The sequence below is a fragment of the Phaseolus vulgaris genome, chromosome 7 (genome assembly GCF_000499845.2).
Source record: "Phaseolus vulgaris cultivar G19833 chromosome 7, P. vulgaris v2.0, whole genome shotgun sequence".
In the NCBI taxonomy this organism is placed as follows: Eukaryota; Viridiplantae; Streptophyta; class Magnoliopsida; order Fabales; family Fabaceae; genus Phaseolus; species Phaseolus vulgaris.
Window position 1 is genome coordinate 38833543 of NC_023753.2, and position 14698 is coordinate 38848240.

At 33.6% G+C, this 14698-nt stretch overlaps 1 protein-coding gene across 2 annotated transcripts; it reads left to right on the forward strand.

Moving 5' to 3' along the window:
• Positions 1-1058: 1058 nt before the first annotated feature.
• On the forward strand, positions 1059-12900 carry LOC137830740 (DExH-box ATP-dependent RNA helicase DExH1). Of its 2 annotated transcripts, none has more exons than XM_068638247.1 (16): positions 1059-1509; positions 2017-2162; positions 4677-4776; positions 4850-5062; positions 5200-5295; positions 5588-5863; positions 6547-6750; positions 6856-7011; positions 8731-8823; positions 9437-9651; positions 10466-10625; positions 10840-11113; positions 11203-11395; positions 11505-11691; positions 11842-12210; positions 12475-12900. In XM_068638247.1, the coding sequence occupies exons 1-16, from the start codon at positions 1225-1227 to the stop codon at positions 12601-12603; spliced, it is 3096 nt and encodes a 1031-aa protein (XP_068494348.1). In that variant the 5' UTR covers positions 1059-1224; the 3' UTR covers positions 12604-12900. The 2 variants fall into 2 exon arrangements, with proteins under 2 accessions (XP_068494348.1, XP_068494349.1); XM_068638248.1 differs by having other exon boundaries at positions 1212-1509; positions 4673-4776.
• The last annotated feature ends 1798 nt before the right edge of the window (positions 12901-14698 follow it).

Sequence of the window (14698 nt, forward strand, 5' to 3'; positions counted from 1 at the left end):
CAAGAGACATACATGCACATTGAAACTTTTATACTCAAAAAGTGGTGAGTACAAACCAAGTGAAATTAAGATAAAAAAAAAAAGAGTTTGATAAAGACGTAAAAATGGTGAAACAAAGTTTGTTTATTAAAATTGAAGAAACTTTCACTTCATCAAAGAAAATATTAATGGTAAGATAATCCTTAAATTCTTTTACTCTTAGCATTTGTAATTTATTTTTCATTGTTTTTTAACTTTATGTTTAAAGGTCTAATAAAGCAATGTTGGAGTGAATATGACCTCAAGAAACTATCAAAGTAGCTCATAAAATCTTAAATCTTCCCAAACCACGACTTTTGAAATGATGAATTTAATGAAATATTTCAACCCAAAGTAAAGAAGTTGGACCTTTTCATTTTAATTGAGTGTATAATTGGAGTTTGTGTAAGAATTGAGGAAGATGAAGAAAAATATTAGAATAATAAATAACTCTTATTCTCATTATAAGTGTCTTGTTTTGATATTATGATAGAAAAACATGTTTGGATATAAATACAATCTTTTATCATGTTTGTTTTCTAACATTTTCCAATGAGTTTTCTAATGAATGTTTGGATAACATTCATTATACACTTTATATGAGTGTAATTTAGTATTGATTATTAAGAAGTTGGCTTTTAACTTAACTCAACTTCATCAAACCGACTTATAAAGTGACATTTGCATATATTCATATATTATGAAATGTTTTAATCTCTAATCGATGTGAGATCTCTAAGAGTGATAAAAATGTTTGAATATAATCAATTCATTTAAGATTTATGATTTAGAAAACATTGTTATATAACCAATGTGCAAAAATCCTTTAACTTCTATTACACACTTTGTATGGGTGTAATTTAATAATGATTATTAAGAAATGAATTTTTAGTCTAACTTAATATCTTAAAAGCCGATTTATATGATGATGTTTACATTCACACTGAAATGTCTTAATCACACTTAAACTTCTTAATCTCTAGTCGGAAATACAAAGAAGAATAAAGATAAATGTGTTTCGATACAGGTAAATCTTAATTAGGATAAGAAAAGGAGTAACTTATGTTTACATTCATGGAAGATATTTGATTTGAAGGGCATGGCCTAAAAGCGTAAGCACAACACGTATGAAGTAGCATTTCGAAAGTGTCCCAAAAAACAAAGGTTTAAAGGAGAATGTTCCACTCTCCAGTGTCTCTCATATAAATGCCTCGCAACCTTTTCCGCCCTACTTTCAACACATCCCATCGTCGCCTCGCTTTCCTGCACCTGCCCGCACCCAAACCTTTCCCTACCAACCTTCCGATCTCCTCCTCCGTTATGGCCTACCGCCCCAATTACCAAGGCGGCGGCCGCAGAGGAGCCTCCTCCTCCGCCGGTCGAGGAGGCGGCCGCCGTGGAGGTGGTGGTGGTGGACGCGGTGGGCGCGGCGAGCAAAGGTGGTGGGACCCTGTTTGGCGCGCCGAGCGCCTCAGACAACAACAAGCCGAGGTGAATTCAAATCAATGTTTAAGCTAATAAGTAATTTAAAATTTTGTCAATGTTCTAAGTTTATTGTTATGGTTATCATATTATATTATTATTATGATCAGTAGTAGTGGTAGCAGTAGTAGTAATTGTTGTTGTAGTATTTGTGGGAAATAAATAGTTAGATATAGTTCATTAGCTATCTGTGCTGCTGGTGGATTATAAGTGAAGTTTCACCTCTGTAATCTACGACATTCTTTTTCCTAAACCCTAAACCTGTTTTGTCAATGCTTGAAGTTTATTATTATTATTATTTGTGGTGGTATCTTTTGTGGAAAAATAATATTTAAATACAGTTCTTTAGGTGCTATATGTGTTGTCTGATTAAAACAAGTTTCACCTTGATAATCTGGGAAATCCTTTAAAACAAATTACTATTTAAGTTTTTTTTTTCTGTTGTGTTTGATAATGGGCACTGCAGTTCTGTAGTGCTTTTGGTTAATATTTTGATCAATTTTTGTGTGTTTGCAGAAGGAGGTGCTAGTTGAGAACGAGTGGTTGGATAAGATAGAGAAGATGAAACGAGGAGGGGAGCAGGAGATGGTGATTAAGCGTAACTTTAGTATTGCAGATCAGAAAATCCTAGCTGATATAGCCTATCAGCATGAACTTTACTTGTATGTTTACTATATTCTTAATTGCTTCATCATTTGACGTGATAGTTAATCGGAACTATGATTTCAATTTTTGTATTTATGATGTTTTACTATGACTGAGGAGAGGAAGTTGTTGATAGGAAAAGGAAAATGAGCATGGACAAAACAAGGACACCTAGATCTTGTTATACACCTAGAGAGAGATAGGGATAGAAGAGAGAAAAGAGATAATGGGTAATACTGACTAGAAGAGAGATACAGAGAAATGAAGAATGTCAACTAGGTGCATACACTTCTGTGTAGGTGTTCATGTATCATTCCTCATGAGAAAATCAATGGTTGATTGGGGTGGATGACATGCAGGCATATGCAAAACAAATTGTGCCTGGTACTGGTCGTTATTTCTATGCGTGTGGGGGAAGGTTTGTAGTTAGTTGATATTCCTCGTTTTCTTTGTGAAATGGACTCTTCATTATGAACCAAATTTGTCTGTCCTAAAATGTTTTATTTTTATTCTAATATCACATGAGTTGAAGTATTTAACTTATTTCTTGTAATAGTTTCCCTTTTCTCTGGCTAATATTTGATTCCACTTTGGTGTTTGATTGTAGTTAATGTTGTTGTATGACTTAGGAATGTTCAAGTTTGGGGTCTGTTTGAGGATTAGGCTACCAAAACCATATGGCACATTCTGGAAATTTGTCAAGCCAAACTCTGATTTTTGATGAACTGAATAAAGCTGTGTACCATAAAAGTAGGTCACTGAGCAGATACAATGTGGACTAGATTTTCAGTTTAACAACTTGTAGGTTTATTGTATAGATTTTCAGCTGTAACTAACAAGGAAGCAACACATTTTAAACAAAGGTCCTGTTTATGGGATTATTTTGTTAGACACAAGTGAAATGACCTTGTGTGGAAAATTGTGGATACTCTTGGTTGGCCAAACTGCATGTAATGGTGGCCTGTCTGGGATTTGACGCTGGGATCAAGCAGTTCACAGCAGGACTTTGTGCCACTATCTCTTTGTAAATGTAGTATATTTAAATTTAAAATTGAAGTATAAACTAGTGGCTTAATTTTCCCTCCATAACTGTGGTATGGGCATTTTTTTTAGTTGTAATGAGCATTGAACCAAATGATACTGCAAACATTGTTTGGTTTGGATTTGTCTTAGTGCTGTACTTGGTCCGGCCAGTTTTTGGGCTGCCTTATGGTGCATATTGTACTTATCATAGTTGTCAATCATGCACTAAGATGGGATAGCAGAGCGGCCAACCCTGCTCTTGAGGATGTCTTTGCAGAGTGGCTTGCTGTAGCATCTGTCAGCCACTGTTCGCAGCTGATATTGCAGAAAATTGTAACCAAAAGTGGGTTTTGGCCGTTGAATTGAATGCAAAAAATACCCTGAAACCAGTATCATTGTACGGGGTGACAACCTGTAGAAACATCTATTAGTTCTTAGCCTTTCTGCTTTTCAATCTCCTTGCATTTTGTACCCTGTCGAGAGTACCTGCAGCTTCTTTTCTTGGGTGATCTATTTTTCTGAAAGAAGGGAGAGGAAGGTGATGGCTGATGGGATGGGAGAAACTTATTAGGTTTAGGATTTTGGGGTCAGTGGGTCTTAGGCATGAACTTAACTCTCTATGCTAAGCTGACTACAATTGGAAATGATTTTATTGTTTGCCTTTTTATCAATCATATATTATGTTATTATTAGACTATATGATACTCTAATATTTAAGAACTTTTAAAATATTAATCCATAATTATATATAAAAAAATATTATATAATAGAGACAAAATATATAACATCTAATAATGGTAGTATATAAACAGTAACCGAGTGAAGTTGAGCTCTGTCCCTTTCTTCCTCACTGCTTTGACTTCATTCATACGCTTGTCAGCTCAGTTAGTATATAAATAATAATTGTAGTAATTAAATAGAATTAGTATAATACCATGTAGTAACTGAATAATAACAATAATAAGCTAAATAAAGCATGATAGATAAGTTAATAAACAGAAATAAAAATATAATAAACTAAATAAAACACAATATATAATACAATAGGCTAAATAATAATAAAATTTGAATAATGTAATAATGTGAAATATTTACAACAACTTAATGTATACAAATAATATAAAAACTATTAATATATATATTGTTATGTAGTGCAAACTATGTATATGTAAAAGATCATAATAGTGGCCATCCTGCTACTACTACCCTGCTACAGCATATTCTGGGGTCGGTTGCTGCTATCCATTATTAATTACTATGGTACTTACACTATCAATATTATATTGGTATCTAAAAGTGAGGGCTAGGCAACTATAATATAACATGTAACATAAATTTTTAAATTCTTAATTGTAATTAAATTTGTGGAAATAATAATTTCTGGCATAGAATATGCTACATATACTAAACATAGATTTAATGGTACTTGTGAACATGTTGAGCTTAATCTGAATTTTCTATTTTAACTAACATCTTAATGGCTTGACTTGTACTTTGGGCAAAGAAAGCCATGCTTATAGTAAGGGGAAGATTCTCGTCGTTAGCAAAGTTCCATTGCCTGATTATCGTGCTGATCTTGACGAGCATCATGGGTCAACACAGAAGGAGGTGGCGTATACCTATCCTATTTCTACTTCTTTCTGCATGTTGAATTGTGCTAACTATGTTAAGCTTTTGGCAGATTAGAATGTCAACTGACATTGAGAAGAAAGTAGGAAATATTTTGAATAGTTCACATTCAAAGGGGGCAGCACCATCTAGTTTGCCTTCTGTGTCAGCTGACCTTGGACATAAACAATCTGTAATCACTATAAAAACTGTTTCTTCAGAACAGACTGATTCTTTGAAGGAGAAACTTAGTGTTGCACTCAAGGAAAGGCAAGAACTTGTACAGGTAGATAAGCATTTGGGAGTAATTTGATCATAATCCGATACCATTGGTTCACAATTTTGCACCAACTGTGCCAATTACCCGACTGCTTTATATTCTATTTTAAACTTACGTGAGGATTGGATATTATTTATGTACAGGCAAGTGATAGCTTGAAGGAAATGATATCATTTAGGGAGAAGCTTCCTGCATTTAAAATGAAGTCTGAGTTTCTAAAAGCAGTTCAAGAAAATCAGGTTGGCAGATATTTCTTATCTACCGTGACAAAACTAGCTTATTTACCATAGTTTATTGACTTGATTCATATAGTAAGAAATAATATCTATAGATCTTAATGGAAATTATGAAGGACAAACTTCAATACTAGATCTGTGGGTGGAGTGAATTGTGAATATGAATGATACATGGTCTGTTTAGACTGCTCTTCCTACTTTGTTTATTACTAATACTGATCCTGAATTATCATCAGTTGAAGTTATTATTGCTTTGGTTCTGCAACAGCATATAATTTGGCTTGTGTTTGCACAGGTATTAGTAGTTTCAGGAGAGACAGGTTGTGGTAAAACAACACAGTTGCCACAATTCATTCTGGAAGAAGAAATATCGTGTTTGCGTGGAGCTGATTGCAACATAATTTGCACTCAGCCTCGTCGAGTATCTGCTATTTCTGTTGCAACTCGAATATCTTCTGAGAGAGGTGAGAGTATTGGAGAAACAATTGGATATCAAATCCGTCTTGAATCAAAACGTTCTGCAGATACACGCCTGCTTTTCTGCACCACTGGTGTTTTACTTCAGCAGTTGGTAATATTTGATTCCTCTAAAACTGAAAGTATCCTGTTTTAAGATTCCAGTTCCTGTCCAAACTCGTTTATGTGTAGGTCTTTCTTCTATTGCCTCTAATTGGTACTTGCCTGAGGTTTTGATGTTCCCTATGCTATTTTTCCAATTTTTTTCTTTGGCAAGGGTGGGGTGGGGGAGGTTTGATGTCACTTATAGTAAATATAAACCCATTTTTATAAGCCACCTTCTAATAGTGTAAGCTTTTGACTTTTGCGAGAGTTGGTGATGATTTTGTATAATGGTCAGAAATTTGTTTCCTGCTATTACCATTATTTCAAATTAAAGAAAAATGAATTTCAACATAAGGTTTGTTTTGTGATCTTAGTCTTAAAAGCTCATGTAAGAAGTTAAATATAAGTTTGTAAAACTAATCATGATCCTTCACCTCGTAGTTAATGTTTTTGGGACAGTTTTTGATTGCAAATTGTGGAGTGGTGCTTGTATAGAACATAAAATAAAATTCATTCTATGAATAAAGGCTATAATAGTTAGGTGATCTAGACTGGTCTGTAACTCAATTTCTATCTTTAATTGGAAAGAGGTAAATATACTGTTGAGAAATTTACAGCCATATCATGTGATGTTATATTCTTCCTAGCAACTAGTGGCCTTGACTTGTCTTTCCTGTATTTGTTGTTTAATAGGTACAAGACCCAGAATTGAAAGGTGTTAGTCATTTGCTGGTGGATGAAATTCATGAAAGAGGCATGAATGAAGACTTTCTAATTATAATTTTACGTGACCTTCTTCCACGACGTCCAGATTTGCGTCTCATTTTGATGAGTGCCACTATTAATGCTGATTTGTTCTCTAAATACTTTGCAAATGCCCCAACTATACACATACCGGTATGCATTATTTTATATTTTATATTTCATATTATGAAGTTATTATTATTTTTTTCAATGCAAATAAAATATTCCTTTTCTATTTTATTTGGACATATGTGCCAGGGATTTACTTATCCTGTGGCAGAGTACTTCTTAGAAGATGTGTTGGAGAAAACTCGATACAGCATCAAGTCAGATTCTGACAATTATGAGGGGAATTCAAAGAGGAGAAGGAAACAACAGGATTCAAAGAAGGATCCCTTGACTGAAATGTTTGAGGCATGTATATTTGAACTATCAATCCATGTACTTACAATCTTCATGATATATAAGATGCTTTGAAGTTAAAGTATCATCTTTATTTTCTCCATACTTGTGGAATTTTAAGATGTAAGTGTTATTTGCAGATGATTTTGTTTATTGGGCAAGTAGAGTCTTGTATTTTTTAGGGACGTCAATTTTGTTGAATTATATTTATTCCCCACAAACAACCTCTACTAGCTTTTCCATTGATCTGTGTTCAATTTATGGTAGTAACAGAATCAATATGGATTTGAGGCCAAAAGATTTGCTTTCTTTTCTAGAATTTTTCTTGGAAGACCCAATTATGAAAGCAGTTCCTAATTGTTGTTGAAAGGAAGTTAGGATTTTACGAGAGATGCTGTTAGGAACCAAGAACTATAAAAGAAGAAAAGAAAGGTTTTTATTGAATAGAATGAAAGGAACAAGAAATAGGAGAGCACTCTCTCCTTCAAGGGCTTCCCCTTCCCAAAGAGCTAATGCTCAATCTACAAAAAATCGCTCTGTCCCTCCCCCTTTTCTTCTTTCTTATTTATATCTAACTAGCACCTCAAGTAACTAACTCATGACTATTCTAATTCTAACTAATTTCTCTTCTCTGTGGATCCTAACAATACACTCCCCCAAAAGTCAACCTTGTCCTCAAGGCAGTGAAGGTGTGATTCTTCATTGCTGAACCTTCTTCTCTTCATCATTAACAGATTTCTCTCCCACTTTAGACAAGTTCTGACTTTTCTTGATTTCTCGTAACAGTTCTTTGATATCAGCTTGCAGCTCTGCAAGAACCTTCTCTTGTTCACTGGCCCGCCTTTCCAATGCACTCAAACGACTTTCCATACTGTCCCTTTGCAGTAGATCCGGCAGGTCGGACCAAATTTGTTAGGAACCAAGAATTATAAAGAGAATAAAAGAAAGGTTTTTGTTGAATAGAGTAAAAAGAACAAGAAATAGGAATCACTCTCTCCTTCAAGGGCTCCCCCTTCACAAAGAGCTAATTGTCAATCTACAAAAAATCACACTGCCCCTCCCCCTCTCCTTCTTTCTTATTTATAGCACCTCAAGTAACTAACTCATGACTATTCTAATTCTAACTAATTCTGTTCTCTGTGTATCCTAACAGATTCTTTCTCTGTTAACATTGAGGGATATAATTTGACAACAGATAATTTTATTTGATTGGTGGATGTTAGTTGGGCCATTTTCTTGATTGAACTTCTTTGATGTCTGTTGACAGTTAAATATAATGTCCTGTTTCTATGGAACGCATCTCTCACCATTTTAATTAATTTTTGACAAAAAGCAGAGAGACCTAAGCTTGATAAACATTTGTGGTATAAACTTCCTAGCAAATTAAATATTTACTAGTCTTTTCTATAAATAAGTTATTTATTCTATTTCTTGTTCATTGAGATTTTCTCCTTATGTGTTGCATGCTTCTGTTACTAATTGATTCACCTCTTCCTGTAATCACAATATGAATAAATGTACCTAAGCTTGATGAACATTTGTGGTATAAACTTCCTAGCAAATTAAATATTTACTAGTCTTTTCTATGAATAAGTTATTTATTCCATTTCTTGTTCATTGAGATTTTCTCCTTATGTATTGCATGCTTCTGTTACTAATTGATTCACCTCTTCCTGTAATCACAATATGAATAAATGTACATAAGATACTCACACATCTCTGTTATTTCAGGATATAGATGTAGATACTAATTACAAAAATTACAGCTTGGGTGTTAGAAAATCTCTTGAAGCTTGGTCAGGTTTGCAGATTGATTTGGGTTTGGTACGTGTGTTCACTTTATTTTGTCAGATCAATCTGTATTTTATGAATTTAATTTATAAGCTGTTGGGCACATCTCTTTCATCTTTCTCTATTAGTCTTAGAAACTTTGTATGAATCTATCTGGTCAAGATGCATCAGATGTTTGAATTTTTTGCTGCAGATAGTGTGATAGCCTTTTAAAACAAGAAGTGTTTGGGATAATTGTGTTGTATAGTTCACCTTATGTATAACTTATTTCAACAATTGTGTTGTATGATTGTATCAGCTTAGAAGTACTAACTTCAGGGATAATTTACAACTATTAACTATGGTCGTATGATATGCTACAGTTGACTAATATTCTACCATGTGATAATGAACCTAGATTAGTATTCCAACAATCTTCTATTTGATTTTCCTCTTGCAATGAATTGTGCATTCAGGGACAGTATCCTACGTTGCTACTATTGCTCTGTTTCTTACTATTTTTTATCAAGTATGTAGCTGTACACATTTAATGAAATTTGACGAATTTTAAATGAGTTAGCAATATTATTTTCCTGATTCATTTTTCTCATGTTGAGGCATCCTTTTTAAAGTGTGCCCGTGTCATTTTATTGCTATGATATTTCAGGTAGAGGCTGCAATTGAATATATATGTCAGAATGAAGGTAGTGGAGCAATTCTTGTATTTCTCACTGGCTGGGATGAAATCTCTAAGCTACTTGACAAACTTAAAGCAAATAACTTAGTTGGAGACCCTCAGAAGTTTTTGATCCTTCCTTTACATGGATCAATGCCTACTGTCAACCAATGTGAAATATTTGATCGTCCTCCCCCAAACAAGAGGCAAGCATGTTTCTTTTGTCAATTTCATTGCATATCGTTTTTCCTTTTAGAATATGCTTGGAGAAGTTCACGAGTAGAAAGTTAACATGCTCTATAGATGAATGGGATAAAGATCAAGCCAGAAGCCAACCTACATAGCCAACCTACATATTGGACGTGGATGGGGATCTGGTGAATGCAGACTGGTTAATCTAGTTTACTTGGTTTTATTTTCAGGGATTTTCCCTGTATAAACTGTACTATTGCTAAGTCACCAAAATTCAGAAGTACCTTAAGTTAGCATCCAGTACAAAGCACTTCGTTTTTTTCATAAGAAAAGCTTAGTTTGGCAAGAAACATAAGTTGTCCTTAAAATATATTAATTTGGAGAAAGGCTACAAAATTTTCAGCATATTATTAATAATAACATGTGAAACTGAATATTATCATGCATTAGTGTTAATTTGCAGAATTTAACAGCTGATGTATGATATTATGAAAATTGCTAAAGGTTGTTTCTGGGAAAAAATGTTGTCAAAAGGTGTGGCTGTTCTTTAGCTTGAAATAACCATGGGAAATTAGGTACCTATTGAATAACCATTTATTAATTGGAGCCAGGTGCTGAGTCCATTTTAGGGGCCCTGCATGGTCTAGAGTTTAGACTCTAAACTCTTGGAAAACCCAACTTCTTGTATTGATATTTTTTTCTGCTTTGTTTTGTGCTTTACTGAATATACATCAATGATCTGTTAAGATGTGGGGTATTTTGCTCTCGTATATTTGATTTTCTCATCAGTTTAGCATCTAGGTTTTGATTGTCATTTTGCTGTTGTAGAAAAATTGTTCTAGCAACAAATATTGCTGAGAGTAGTATCACCATAGATGATGTAGTGTATGTCATAGACTGTGGCAAAGCAAAGGAGACCAGCTATGATGCTCTAAATAAGCTAGCATGCTTGTTGCCATCATGGATTTCAAAGGCGTCAGCTCATCAGGTATTGAAGTTGTTCAATATATTTTTCACAACATATTTATTGCTCTCATTGAACATAAGATTCTTCAGGGGCTGAGCTGTCAATGCTGAGTCCCTTAGTTGTTAAACATTGTATTTGACTCTAATACCCTGCTCCCCTCCCTTCCCCATTTCCAAAGATAAAAGACAGAGAAACATGCTATGTTTTACTTTTACTAATTGGTAGACTTTTCCAGAGACGTGGTCGTGCTGGTCGAGTGCAACCTGGGGTTTGTTATAGGTTGTATCCGAAACTGATCCATGATGCAATGCCTCAATACCAGTTAGCTGAAATCCTCCGAACACCTTTGCAAGAGTTGTGCCTTCATATTAAAAGTTTGCAGCTTGGAACTGTGGGATCATTTTTAGAAAAGGCACTTCAACCACCAGATCCTTTAGCTGTTAAGAATGCTATTGAACTTCTTAAAACAATTGGGGCACTAGATGAACACGAGGAGCTCACTCCACTGGGTATATTAGGCTGAATATGTTTGTCTCCTTAAGCTATAGAGTATAGATTTGGGATGTTATCTGAGGCTTAGCTAATTTTATACTTACAGGTCGCCATCTTTGTAACATACCTTTGGACCCAAATATAGGAAAGATGCTTCTCATGGGCTCTATCTTTCAGTGCCTCAATCCTGCCTTAACTATTGCTGCTGCTCTTGCTTACCGCAACCCGTTTGTCTTACCCATAAACAGAAAAGAGGAAGCTGATGCGGCAAAGCAATCTTTTGCTGGTGATTCTTGCAGGTAAGTCCATCATAGTGTACAAGAAAATTGTTCCTTTCAGGTGGTGCTCATTCAATTTTTACTGCATTGATAGTGCTCAATTATAATATTAATATATTTTTTTATTCAGTGATCACATAGCCCTTCTTAAAGCTTTTGAAGGATGGAAGGAGGCAAAGCGAAGTGGGAATGAAAAACAGTTTTGTTGGGATAATTTCCTATCCCCTGTAACCTTGCGGTTGATTGATGATATGAGGATGCAGTTTCTTAATTTATTATCTGATATTGGATTTGTTGACAAGTCCAGGGGTCCTAATGTAAGCCCCTAGTCTCTATTTCTTTTTTCATCAACTGAAATACTTATACCCTTGTTTCCCCCAGTTTAGTTTCCCTCTCTTCTGAATGTATGGCTAAATTCTGAGTGAGTATTAGGAAAATGTTTATCAAGCATAATGATGTCTTTGCAGGCTTACAACCAGTACAGTCATGATTTGGAGATGGTTTGTGCAATTCTTTGTGCGGGGCTCTACCCTAATGTTGTGCAGTGCAAAAGAAGAGGAAAAAGGACAGCATTCTACACTAAAGAAGTAGGGAAGGTTGACATCCATCCTGCTTCTGTTAATGCTGGGGTTCATCTCTTTCCTCTGCCCTACATTGTGTATAGTGAAAAGGTGAAAACGACCAGCATCTATATTAGAGACTCTACAAATATTTCAGACTATGCCCTACTTCTATTTGGTGGTAATCTAGTTCCTAACAAAAGTGGTGAGGGCATTGACATGCTTGGAGGTTACCTTCATTTTTCTGCTTCAAAAAGTGTTATTGAGTTAATAAGGGTAATGTTCCCTCTGACTTTTGCAGTAAATCTCTTATGCTTTGGCTTTATAACTTGAAGAAATGATATCACAATTGTTAATTCTTACAAAAACAAATGTATATATAGTAAAATCTGTAGCTAATTCAAGTTCAACTACTGATTTTCTAACTAAGTGTTATTATTGGATTTTATCCTCTAAAGTGCACTCCTCGCTTTAGAGGATCCTAATCCTATTTTTACCCATACTTGAGCATAACAATCTCTCTGTAATGGAATAATGCAGAAATTACGTGGGGAGCTTGACAAGCTTCTGAACAGAAAAATCGAAGAACCTGGATTTGACGTTTCTTCAGAAGGAAGGGGTGTGGTTGCCGCTGCTGTGGAGTTACTGCACAGTCAAGTCATTAGATAATTTCTTTTTCCAGGGCTCAAGCATTTTCTTCCGAGTCCTGGCATTCATTAAATATTTTTAGCATAAATTTTGGCGATTTTGGTAAAAGTTTTCATTGATTGCTAGCATATTAGTATTTATCTAGAATATTTATGTGCAATATCTGATTTCTTTGGTTAAAAGGAAAGGCCAATTATCCCTGCACCTGATCAACTAGATCAATTGTGATTTGTACCCAACACATAACACATAAAATGTTTATTTTACCATCTTCCGGATATTTATATCCACAACACAAATAAGGCTGTAAATCCGAAACTGAAATGTGTCATCCGGATATGATCATTTGTAACATAGGAAGGAATGTCTTCCTACCTATTTTTTATTCTGAATGTGAAAATCCGAAAAATGTGACAAGGACAATTTGGGATTTTAAAGAAAATGATGGGTGTAGATTGCAATTGATCTTGCGGTGGAAGGAGAATTAGCCAAGATAGGGATGGGAATAAACTGAGCCAAGATTTTGTTTAAATAGGTATGGCCTTTTTGAGAAATTCGAAGTAAAGGTTATTTTTTTAGTTTTAAATGAGTAAAGAATAATTTGTTTGTTATATGAACTTAATTTTAAAAGTTTAATACGACTGTTAGTATAACTTATTTGTTATAATAAAACATTTTTAGAAAAGGCCATCAATGTTTCGTTAAATAAATTTAATGTCACGACTTGACTTTATTTGTTGATGAACATATTTAATATTTAAAAATGGAGAAGTGTTAAATTATATTGGTATAATTTTAGTAGAGTTCCATTTCTCTCAGTCATTGTTGATCTTGTTCTAACACCCAATTTAGTGCGACCCATAATAAACATGATTAACAATTGGTTTTCTTCGCACGTGTTTTAGTACTAAAAGATAACTATGTTTTCATAATTATTAATTCTTGGAGTATTACCACATGATTTCCAAATTTTAAAGGTATTGTTAAAGGATTAAGACATTAAATTTAAAGTAATTATATAAGAGCACATCACTTAATAAACACGTCAATTTAACTCAAATCATTTTAGGCAATTTCATCCTACACCCAACTTTTTAAACCTGCACCTTACACGAAATTACACGAAATGCGAAAATTTAGAATTGAAAATAATAGCAAAAAAATTAGAATTGAAAATAATACATTATGGAAAAATAAATTTAAAATTTAGAGAGATTGTTATATTCTGAAAATAAAAATAAAAATTCTTAAATAAAAAAAAATCCACAATACAAAAAAAATTGTTATGAAAAAAAAATCCAAAAACGTATTTCAGAAAAGAGGGTCCAAAATGTATTTTTACATTAATGGCATTTCTCATTCTACTCCACGATAAAGGTGGCGTGTTTCTCCATTTATAATCTCCTTTTATATTTTTAAATTTTAACACTTGTTGATTATCTGTTTCCATTTGTGAGAATTTATATTCCATGGATTTTCTTTGAATTATTTGGATTAGAACTTAGAGTTAATGTATTCTTCTTCTTTCTTCATCAAGTGGTATAATAGGTTTATTTGTAATAACTTACATTATCTTTTTTTTACTTTAATTTTGTCAAAATTAAAAATACATGTAATTAATCACACCTTTTTTTTCTATCTCTATAACTTATTTATACAATTTTATATAAGGTGGTGAAAAAGTCTAAATTGTTTGTTAATCAAATTTTCAAATTTGACAATTTGGAAACATAGTATAGATGCTATAAATCCACGAGATATAATTATAAATTATGTAATGTAAAATACTTTTTAATAAAGAAATCTATTTTAAATTGTATATTTATTTTTTTCCGGATAACCTTTACACCTTCACCCCAATAAACTAAACTAAGGTTTTGCAAACATTTTTCTATTCCGACTTCATTAATTCTCATAGAAAACCTCAAAAGCACACCATATCCTACTTAGAATCCCTAATCAAACCTCAACCTTCGCTATTATATATTATGAGTTATTCTTCACAAATTTGGTTGGTTCTTGTTTTGAGTTGTGGAGTTGAGAGTGAATTGATCCATCTTTTCTTGATCTTCTTTGGGTTCACATAAGTTTAGGTATATGTTTGTTTAATATCAAA